This window comes from Typopeltis vanoorti, chromosome 2 (assembly GCF_054136105.1).
Source record: "Typopeltis vanoorti isolate ZY-2024b chromosome 2, IOZ_Tvanoo_1.0, whole genome shotgun sequence".
NCBI lineage: Eukaryota > Metazoa > Arthropoda > Arachnida > Uropygi > Thelyphonidae > Typopeltis > Typopeltis vanoorti.
Window position 1 is genome coordinate 80,698,907 of NC_143550.1, and position 12,024 is coordinate 80,710,930.

The 12,024-nt window shown below is 36.3% G+C and overlaps 1 protein-coding gene across 1 annotated transcript in view; it reads right to left on the bottom strand.

The window, feature by feature from the left end:
• LOC150109208 (plexin-B-like) overlaps nt 1–12,024 on the bottom strand; it is a 792,153-nt gene that overhangs the window by 74,055 nt on the left and 706,074 nt on the right. The window contains exon 34 of the mRNA XM_090406262.1: nt 2,962–3,122. Coding sequence (XP_090262388.1) covers nt 2,962–3,122 — 161 coding nt within the window. The remainder of the gene's footprint in view (nt 1–2,961; nt 3,123–12,024) is intronic.

Genomic DNA, 12,024 nt, shown 5'->3' on the forward strand with positions numbered 1-12,024 from the left:
CACTTAGACCAACCACATCCAATTTATTCCTCTCCATTACTTTCTTCAAGTTCTCTAATTTACCAGTTCTTAACATTGTTCTTACATTCCAAGTTGCAACACATATAGTTTTCTATCTCATTCTCTCTTGGATGTCTTATTTTCTTCCTATTTTCCTCAATACTTGGGATCCCATCCTCATTGTCCATTTGAGGATTTCGTAGGTTAACAACCTGAGAAGCATCACTTCTTCTTCTGCAGAGCATGACATCCATCGTTTGCCGATAGACCCCATTTTTGCCATTTGTGGAAACTAAATTTGCCGAGTTCACCATATTTCTTGGAAATAATACTGAGGTGGTTTCCCGTTGCCTTCCTCAGGAAACTATTATGGTATGGTTTCAAACCTGGGAGAGCAGCAGACTCACACTGCTTAGAATAGGCTACTCCTCTCACTACTAAAGGTAGAAAATAAAGTAAATAGAAAAGATTCACCCCTAGCCCTCAAATTACTCTAATAGCATTGGAGTGAAGGAACAAGACTGTATTCAAACAAGACTTTGACTGTATTCATTGTTAATTTGGTGATGGAATGTCTTCCAGATCATCTGTGGAACTCCCTGGCCTATAGCAACAACCAACTGTATATTTTGTCTTATTGGCCTTAATCTCACACTAGACTACTTCAAATGAACAGCCACCCTCCTGCCTATCTTCTATTCTTTTTTGGCTGCAATTCATCTACTATCAAAAGTAGTACCCCTCCTCCCCATCCTATCTTCTCTATCTTCCCTGAAAATACTAAACCCCTTGCACTCCATCCCTGTAACTACATCATCTGCTGTTAGCTAAGTCTCACTAATGCTTATAACATTTGGCAAGATTGCACTAACCAATGACAGAAACTCCTTCCTCTTATTCCTGATAATACTTCTGGCATTAGTATATAGAAACGGCAGCATCCCTTTAAGCCCCCACCTACCTTTACTTTCTGAAATGACTATCCTATTCAATATTTTTGCTTGAGAGACTAGATTCTTCACTTGGTCATTCTCACGCTCACTCGCTTCATGGGTGCCTTCACACAAACTCATTTGTTTCTACCCTAATCACTTAAGTTTCCCTGAATTTGTGTTTCAGCATGCCTGGTGAACAAAGCTTGCTCTAGACTCCTAACACCAAAACCTTTTAGATGCAGTCCATCAGCATTGTACAAATCCTTCTTTCCATCAAGCACAGCCCACAGATCCACAAATCCTACATTATTCCTTCTGCACAACCTACATATAGCCTCATTAGCTAGCAATGCCCTCCTCCTCCTCAGTTCGCCTCTGTCACAGCGTGGTAGAAGACTTGCAATCTTCACCTTTGCCTCTTCTAACTACTACTTTACACCTCTCAAATCATTTGTTCCCACCAAGACAATCATTTCCTTTCATTACCTTTTTACATCCAGATGGAGTGATTAATATCGTAAATTTTTGCACCAGGGAAACACTTTCATTAAGTACTTCTCTGATCATTGAGTTTCTGTGCATAATTTTTCCTTAACTTGTTTTTTTCTTGTTTGTTTGCTTGGTCTTTATTATTACTTCAGATCACCTGCTTCCTTCTCTTTACAGCCCTGATAATCTCTTGCTGCTTCTGCTTTGTCCTGTGTAGGATAACATTCAAGCATGCTATTTCTTTATTAATGTCTATAATTTCTCTTTTTCCTGTCTGCACGTTCGACATTAATAATACCTTTTGGCATCCAGAGGGCATGACTAACATCGTGAATTTTTGCATGCTCGGGAAAACAGAATTTCATCTTCTCTTTAAGATGTTTTTCTTGTTTGTTCAGTCGGTCTTTATTATTCCTTTGGACCACCTACTTCTTTCTCTTTTCAGCCCTACTAATCTCTTGTCACTTATAGTAATATCCATAATCTCAAATTGGTAAAAGAAAGAAAAAAAACACTTATATGTTCAGTTTTGTTTAAAGAGTTAAGGAACATGCTTTACTCCTTAAATTTTTTGACCTCACTAATCAGTTAATCTTTAATATAGAAGTAAGAAGGATTTTTTTCTTTCCTGAAAACTCAGGTGTTTAATCCTATAACTCAGAAGAAATCATCTTTGGGACTCACCCTATCTTATGTGCACCGGTAAGGAACAGAAACAAAAGATGGCAGTAGTTGTCTGTCCCATTTTTGTGCACATCTGTTTTATTTTTAATACATATAGTAAATCAGATATAGTCGATTTAGCAGACTATGTATTTTGTTTTGCTATTAAAAATAACACCTCACTACACAAAACAGGTCTAAAAGTCAAACACTGTTCCACTGAGTCAAGTATTGCCTGATAAATATCTATAATCCAAGCAAATATAATTGTCCGAAACTGCCTAAAATTTAGAAGATACTACTGCTTTGCTTCCTAAAGTGGCCTAAACAACCATGAAGCCAACTGTTAATACAGTACTTGGAAGCCATAATTTATATAATAATATACTGTGGATAGTAATATCTGGCATACCTCTGGAATTAATTAAACACAGTTCACTGTAATTTCAATTTAAATGCCTTTTATCTATTATTAAATCAGTGTAATATCCGAAGTTGCAGTATTACAACTGGAGTCAAAAGAATCCAGTTGTAATAATGCAATATAGATCACCTAGACCTTAAATTCATAATAATAAGCCAGGAAGGTTTTTCTGATATCTTCGACTCCATAAGCTCATATATTACTAATAATGAAAGTGAGTGATGATACAAAATCAAACATCATACCAGCTTCATTATACATGTGACTAAGAAATATGAACATTTTAGAAAATCAATTCACTTACACTTCTGTAAGTGAACTGACTAAATCATTATTATAAAAGAAAATGTTACATTTTATGTATGACTTCATATTTATTTATATCTGGGTTGCTAAAGTAACTTTTGTTTTTATTAAAATAGATATTAGCATACATATCAAATTTCATACCTATTGCTCTTCCAAGCATGTACAACTTCAGGGTCTGCAATAATATACCTTTGAGCAGCATTATCCAGTAAGTCAAAGAGCCACTTGACTGCTGCAGGAAGTGCATCACTAGCAGTCAATACTGTAGTCAGACAATCATCCACAAATTTTTGGATAATACCCTGTTAGAAATAACGACATGCCATTACTCTTTTGTTTTGTTTATTACTTTATCACTTTCTCTTCACTTTCCCTCCACTCCATTAGAAAGTCAAAACCAATATTTATTTATGAGATATGAGAAAATGAATGTAATTAGAGGATTAGTTTAAATAATGTAAACAGGAGAAAGTTATTCCTAATTACTTTCTTTAAGATTAATTATCGTCAAACTTAAAACCATGTTTAATTTTGTATCTTCATTTTAGCATTTTTATCTTTGTTTGCTAAATCATCTTCAAAAAGAAAAAAAAAAACATATATATATATATATATATATATATATATATATAAAGTGTATAAGGACACTTTCAATTCTGTATAGCAAATGTGTACTACATTCTTCAGATTGTGGGGCAAATAGTATAATGTAAATTTTAAATACTATTTAAAATTTACATTATACATTACAACAAATTTAAATACTCCCATATTTAAATTTGTTGATTATCAAGTATATATGAAAAATGAACAGGTGTGAACTGATAAATAACAAACTCAGTGTTAAGGGGATGTATTTCCAGCTAGAAGCACTAATGTTGTTGTAGAGATTATTCAATGCTGGGTAGCTGAAATGCTAACTGGATTATCAGCCGCTAGAGGGCTACATGGTGTGTAGTGTTTTCAGAGAGCTTCCAAAAGCTAAGTATTATTTTGAGTAAAAATTGGAATATTGGTTTAAATATTAACGTAGTATTGTTTATTTTTGGTAGCTTGTTGTGTCTGTGTGATTTTGGTGGGAATTCCGCTTTATTTAACTTAATATTTTAAAGATACGTTTCATAGAGTAGCACATGGCCAATGCGACGAAAAATAATGGCGTCCTAAAATACGATGTCTTTGGTCAAAAACTTTAACGTAAGGGAGTTTGTCCAGTGTGATGCGTGTGGGATTTTGCTTTCCCGAAACAGACTGGAGTTTGGATGGACAATGATACTGGTGGGAGGATGTGCAGAAAGTGTAAGCAAAGTGAGGAATTGAAGTATGTGTCAGGCGTGAGATAGTTATGGTTGAAGAAAGCCAGAATGTGAGTAAAAATAGTGGCTTGATAGGGAATTGCGATGTTGTACAAGATGGCAATGAGAGCGGTGATCAAAGAGAGAGTGAAAGCAACTATACAGAGAGAGAAAATGGTTTAAATGATGAAAAAAATTAGGAATTATTTGTAGGGAGTGAGATCACTAGGTTGCGTGCAGTGATACACAGTGTGCAGCGGCAGTTGGAACAACTGCAAAACTCTTTCCAGAGTGCCTCGACTAACGAAATAAGCAAGTGTTTGAAAGGAAAAATAAGTGTAAGAGTGGGAGAGTTTCAGAAATGAAGGAAAGAGTGTTGTATGGTGACTTGTTAGTAAGAGGTGTGATAGATGAGAGTTTAACTAAATCATACTTACCGGGTGCGAAATTTAATGATGCAAGTGAGAGTATTAGATTGCAAAAACAGAGGGTAAAGAATTGATAGTTGTGGCGGATACAAATGAATTGAAAGGAGATAAATTTTTTATGAGAGAGGACTTTAAAGTATTGTTAAAGGTAGCAAAAGAAAAGAGTGACAGAGTTAGGATGGTGAGTCTGTTGCCGCGGTATGACAGAGAGGAGTTTAGAAGGAGGGCCATAATCGCAAATGACTTTATGTGCAGATTATGCAGACGGTGTGGTGTGGAATTTGTGGATGTGTGGAAGGGGTTTAATGGGCAAAAGGATTTGTACAAGAAGAATGACCTGCATTTGAATGGATTTGGTGTGCAGAGGCTGGAAAAAGTGTTGCTGAATGAAGTGAAAATGAATGTGCAGAACCAGGGAAACTAGAACTACCAAGGAGGGGGGGGGGAGTGGATATGCAGACATCAGTGAGACAGTTGAGTGTAAGAATGTATATAATGGTAAGAGCATCTGAGAATTTGACTGTAATGAATATGACCATGTTGCCAGCTATTGGCGAGAGTGATCATAAAGTCTTGACCTGGGAGGTGGCTAAAGGTGAAGAATTTTCAATTAAGACAGGGTATATGTGGAATTACCGTGCTGGCAAGTATGACAAGCTTAGGAGATTGCTTAGATCAGTGCCATGGCATGTACAACTGCAAGGGCTGGATGTCGATAGAGCATGGGAAGTGGTCAAGGAGCATTTACAGAAGGTTATGGCGGATTGTATACCTAGGGTCTGAATAGTAGAACAAGTAGGGGTTAAATGGATGAATAATACCATTAAGCTTGAATGATAAATGCACGTAAACACAAGAAAGATATTTATTTAACCAGATATTTCGGTCTGGAAATAGCAGATTATCCTCAGTGGTATTACAAGAACAGTTATAAAAAATAAAAGCTAGAATATTAACAATAGATCGTTTAAAATAGAACAAGCCCCGTGATGTTATATTACTAAGTATGAAACAGAATATTTTGAAATAGAGACATGATTAAAAAAAAAAAAAAATTAATGAGTAATCTTGATTAGACTTCCCCAGATTTTTGATATAGAGATACAGTCATTACGATCCAGGTTGGGACAATGGAGCAAGGCCTCCACACTTTCCTTGAACAAACGTTCAAACATATAATGGGATCTATGTAAGAGGTGAGTCCTGGATCAAAGGATGTTGTGTTCAGTTTCAGTCCCATGCCGAGCAGGATTGAAAAACACGTAAGACCCATGCTGGTATACCATCCAATCCAACAGATGTATTCACATTGAAGTTCTGTAATAGTCTATTTACCTCCACTTCATTCACCACAATTCCCGTATAAACTAATGGTTCCTTCATTCTTTCAATGTCACCACCTGGATGATATACTCTTGCAAAGTGCTCATCAGTAATTCGTTTGTAATTTGTAATGTCATTCAGTCTTATGTCACAAGTATCCTTAAAACAGCAAAACCATTAAGCTTGAGCTGCAAAAAAAGAAACAACTGTGGAGGGAATTTAAAAAGAAAGGTGACCTGCAGGCACACGAATGGTATAAAGCGCAGGCCAGAAGGCTAACGAGCATGGAAAAAAGCAAAAGCGGATTATGAAAGGAAACTAGCTATGCAAGCTAAAGAGAATCCCAAACAGTTCTTTCAACATGCTCAATGTGCAAGTAAAAGAAAACTGTACATGGCAGAATGATTTTAAGGAATGCCGATGGCAAGTGGGTCACTGAATCAGTCAATATAGTGGAATTACTGAGTGAACACTTTGCAAGAGTATATCGTCCAGGTGGTGACATTGAAAAAATGAAGGAACCATTAGTTTATATGGGAATTGTGGTGAATGAAGTGATGGTGAATAGTCTATTACAGAACCTCAATGAGAATACATCTGTTCGATTGGATGGTATACCGGCATGGTTCTTACGTGAAGCAGCTAAAGAATTATCAGTGCCCTTGACCGTGTTGTTTAATCTGAGTCTTGGGTCTGGTTTAGTCCCGAAGGTGTGAAAAGAGGGGAAAATAGTTCCACTGCATAAAGGAGGATCCAAGACTACTGTTGCAAATTACCGACCGATCAGCATATCAGGAGTCATTGTCAAGGTCTTGGAGAAAGTAGTCGAGGGAAAAATACAAGAATGGATTGATGAAAATTAGATACTGTATGGGGGACAGCATGGCTTTGTGAAGGGTAGATCATGCCTCAGTAACTTGCTCAAGTTTTATAACATAGTGACGGCTGAACTGGATAAGGGTAATGGGTTTACAGTGATACTGCTGGAGCTGGCTAAGGCCTTTGACAGGATACCACATGGAATTCTAATCCATAAACTGCAACATATGGGAATGGATAAAGGGTTGGTGAAATGTTAGGAGTGTGGTTGATGGAGAGATATCAGAGAGTAGTTTATTCAAGAGTAGAGTCCAAAAGACGGCCTGTGACTAGTGGTGTGCCGCAGGGTTCTGTTCTTGGACCACAGCTGTTTAATTTGTTCATTAAAGATATAGGGAAGGATCTAAGAGGAACGGTTCATTTGTTTGCTGATGATGCAAAGTTGGGTAGGGCAATTGTGAATGCAGAATATGTCAAAATCTTGCAGGATGATTTGGATAGATTCTGGGCTAAGAAGAATGAATGTTAATTTAATGTGACAAATTGTAAGGTTATGCATTTTGGGGTGAAAAGATTTGCAGCAGTATACAACATTGGTGGAACTGTACTTCAGGAGATTGATGAGGCCAGGGACTTGGGAGTGTTGGTGGATAGGGAAATCCACCAACACCAATGTGTTGGTGGATTTTTGCACATTACAAAAGTGGCTAAATCAACTCATCAAATCACTTGGTTGCTGAAGAATACTTTGACAAGCAGAGATAAGCAAGTTATTGTTCCTCCAAGCCTTGATAAGACCTCATCTCGACTACTGTGCCCAGATTTGGTCACCTAGGTTTCTTCTTGATGGGGAGGAGGTTTGAGAGGATCCAGAGGCAAGTGACCAAGATGATAGCAGGTCTATGGAATAAACCTTATGAGAGGTTGAAGATTTGTGGGTTGCAGAAATTGGTTGATAGGTGGAAAAGAGGAGATATGATTGAGACATTCAAACTGCTGAAGGGTTTCTATAGGATTAATTCAGAGGATATTTTTGAGATCAGGACTGGTGTTGGAAAGACTAGGGGACATCTATGGAAGCTGGGCACAAGTGTGGTTAGTAAGGGTGTTAGAGCTGGGTTCTTTACTTTTAGAGTGGTAAATGAGTGGAATAAGCTGCCAGAGTCTGTTGTGGGTGCTATGACAGTGAATGAATTCAAAGTAAGGTATGATAGATATTGTGAGAATGTTGAATAGTTGTGTGGACATGATGTTTAGGGCCGCCCTCGATGAGTCTAAGGACTCCTTGGAGTTGCCCGTAGTAATAGTAATAATAATAATTTCACTTCTCTCAGTGTTATATCTCTAGTGTTTTATTCATAGTATCTATCATTATTCTCACATGGATTTGAATATGATCAGAACTGAAAAAATATTTTCTACAACCTTGCAATCAAAACCAGTTAGCTGGTCAAATAAACTGAATGCATACAACAACAGACATCATGCATTCATTTTATGGCCTTAACTTCCTCACTGGCTTTAAGTCTAAATAAGCCAAACTAATCCGGTTATCCATAATCAACCTATTTGCAAAGAGCTCTAATTGTCAGAAAATATCTGAATTAATCTAATCTTCATTTTAATGAAAATTAAAATGAAACAATACAATAACATTTTGGCATAATGATGCCATTACTTATCATGCTAAATGTGTTAAAATTCAGATTAAGAAAGTCAAATCCATGAAGGATATACTGAATAAGCAATCAACAAAAGTTTATGTCGATGAGAAGATTCATTACCTGACTGAAGCAATATGCAAACAATGTGGTTAATAGAATTGTTTTTGCTCAGAACAAAAGATTTGAATGGACAAAAGTAGTTACAAATGATTTATGTAAGTACATCTGAGAAGAGACCAAGAAAAATTTTGAAAAGAAACCTGAAGAACAAGGTTTATGGGAACAAACAGGGTTATCAGGATCAGATTTTCACTTTAAGACAAACTGTTAAGAAACCATGAGAATACACCCACACATGCAGCACTGATATGCTATAGGTCTTGCAACCTTTCATGTGGGTCATATATTATTATTATTACGTGACACCTCCAAGGAGTCCAAAGACTTATCGAGGGAGGGCACCTACTCTACAACTTTCTGTCTCCACCACTCAATCCACCAATTACAGTGAATGGCAACTACCACCTTGGCCAAACAGGACATATACATAAAAGTAGAAGAAAAGTCTATCCTCTCTCTCTCTCACACACACACACACACACACAAGTAGAAGAAAAAATCTGTACTTGAGTTGTAAGTCAGCAGTTAGAATTGAAAGAGGTAGATTGTTTGCTGTTAAATCGAGAGTAAGATAAGAGTGTACACTATCTCCACTTTAATTCATCACAGATACATTTTACATAATGACAGAAAGCATCATCACACCTGATATCAAAAAATTGGAGATACTAATCTCAGTTCTCTTTTTATGCAGATAATGTTATATTTCTTTATTAAATCCAGCAGAAATCTGCAGGATTCCATAACTAAATTAATTAGCTGCTGTAAACAAATTTGGTATGAAAATCAGCAATAAAAAAAAAGTAATATGAAAATTAGCAGTAACACTGAAAACATAAAACATTAGCTGCACCCTAAATAAGAAACCTAGAGAAAAAGTAAAACATTGTACAAAATAAGGACACTGATAATAGAATAAGTAAAAATGGTATGGCAGGGACTTAAATGAATAAATTTACATAGAATAAGAGAAATTAGCCAAAACACCAAAGTAGCTGTCATATAAGACAGTTTTCAAACCAATGTTAACTTATGGATCTGATAGTTATGTTAGAAATAAAGCAGCTGATCAAAATGGAGGGATCATAAATATGAGGCTTCTGAAAAAAATTAAGCAAGCGAGCCAATGGCATCACTGGCAGGATCATATTAAAATATTAGGAAAGAACCGACATTGTTAGTATTTAGGAATGTGTGAGAAGAGCTAGTCTGATGTGGTATGGTCAACTGAATATAATGGGAAAAATTAGCAAAACGTGTGTTTGATGCCACCAATGTTGGGGGAAGAGAGAGAGAGAGAAGAAATATTGATGTAGGTAGAATGATGCAGTTAGAAGTGCCTTAGAAGACTGAAATATACAATGACAATATTGGAGTTCTGACAGTTAACAGACTAGTTTGGAGAAAAATTGTCAATAGGAAGTTGTTAAGTTCACTTTAGTAAAGTATAAATTCGGTGCAGACCCATTAGCTTTCCAGATGCCAGGGAGGAACTGGACAAAAGATTAGAGACAGATGAATTTTTAAGCTGCTGCAAGAGCTCAACTCAAATGAAGAAACTAGACTGGATGGAATATTGGTACAGGTGCTGAAGGAAGGTGCTAAAGAGTTAGCAATGCTATGGCCTGGTTGTTCAGCTTGAGTCTCAGCACATTATTATTAACGGTATCTCCATGGAGTCTGGAAACTCATTCCAGGAGACCCAAATCAACCATCATCCGTGTAAATCCTATCAATACCTCTCCTTGAATTTATTCACCATCAGGGACCCCCACAACCAATTCTGGCAATTCCATTCCACTCACTCACTCACCACTCTCCACGCAAAAAATCTGATCTGCACACCCCTACTAACCACACTCTTCCACAACTTTCACAGATGGCCCCTAGTTCTCTGACTATTTGTCATATATTGAAAAACTTCATTTGCATCAATTTATGAAATTCTTTTAATATCTTAAAAGTTTCTATCATGTCCCCATCTTTTACACCTATCAACCAAACTCTGTAACTCACAAATCTTCAACCTATCCTCGTAAAGTATTCCACAGACCTGTCACCATCTTAGTCACTCATCTCTGAATCTGTTTGACCACCACTTGGTCCCCAAGAAACCCATGCAACCAAACTGTACGCAGCAGTCAAGATTGGCTGAATCGTAGCCTTATAAAGAGAGATAATAACTTCGAGATCTTTACTTGTTAGTGTTTTTCATATCCAAGTAATTCAATGATATATTTTACAAACTTTTGCAATATACCCTCTGAACTTTAATTGTCCACCAATATCCACAAGTACTGGCCTCATTAATTTCCTGCAAACCATTATCATCAATATGATACACCCAGGGCTGGCAGAAGCGGGCATGCAGAGCATGCGATGCATGCGGGCGCCGCTACGAAGGGGGCACGGTTCATAAGTTCATTTTTAAGAAACAAAATTTTTATCATAAAAACAAAAAAATTCTTAGAATGATCAATATTAAAATAAATAAGGCCAGATACACCGAATAAAAATTAAAAAAAAATTGTATATTGCCATCTCTTTGATCAGCCGGCTGTTTACAATTTTGCAGCGAGAGGGCTAAATGCTTGCCTGCAGTCTATCTAAAGTTGTGTCTACTGCAGTCTATCTAAAGTGAAATGGTGAACGGTTTTTATGCGCAGAAATGAAATTTTGTACAAAAACATTTGTTGCTAGTTAACCAGTGATATGGTACGCATCTCAGTAGGCTACTGACAGTACAGACTATTATTTCGTCTCTGTGTCGTGTTGTGTAATAATTTCTTGTGGGTATAAAATAGAAATGAAATCAAAAATTTTAAAAAAGTTATACGGTGCACGTCATGCTGCAAAAGAAGCAGATATTAAGACACAAACTGGGGCTCTTAATAAATTTGTTAAAATATTAAAATATTCTGATGCAGATTGTAACCAACTCCATACATCAGAAATCCGAGTTGAAGAACCGTGCAGATCATCCAGTTTGCATGAAAGTACTATTGCAACTATTGAACAAGATAACAAAACGCATGATTTAAGTGAAAAACAGTTAGGAGAAGAGTTAGTTGTAGTTGACCACGAAACTAACACATTGTTAATCTCTGTAAATTTAGAAGATCCAGGTGAATGGGGAAATATTGATGAAAAATTACGAGTTATTTTAATTGAAATGGGGCCTGTTCAAAAGAAAAATATAATATGTCCCAGAGATACATATGGTCGTAAATTTGGCAACACGTATTATAATAGAAAAATGGAAAACGGGGAGTTTGTGCCAAGAACATGGCTCATTTATTCCGAAACTTTAATTCTGTTTTTTAATTTTGTTGCAAACTTTTCGTACCTACTGAATCAATGAGACTAGTTTAACTCACATGAAAAATTTCTTAAAATGGAAGGAACTTGATAAAAATTTAAAAAACAAAATTATTATTGATTATCAGACTCAAAGAATGTATGAAATGGAAAAGAAACACTGGATGAGTGTTTTAGAATGCTTGATTGAAATTATAAAATTCCTTGGTAGCCAAAATTTAGCTTTTCACGGATTAT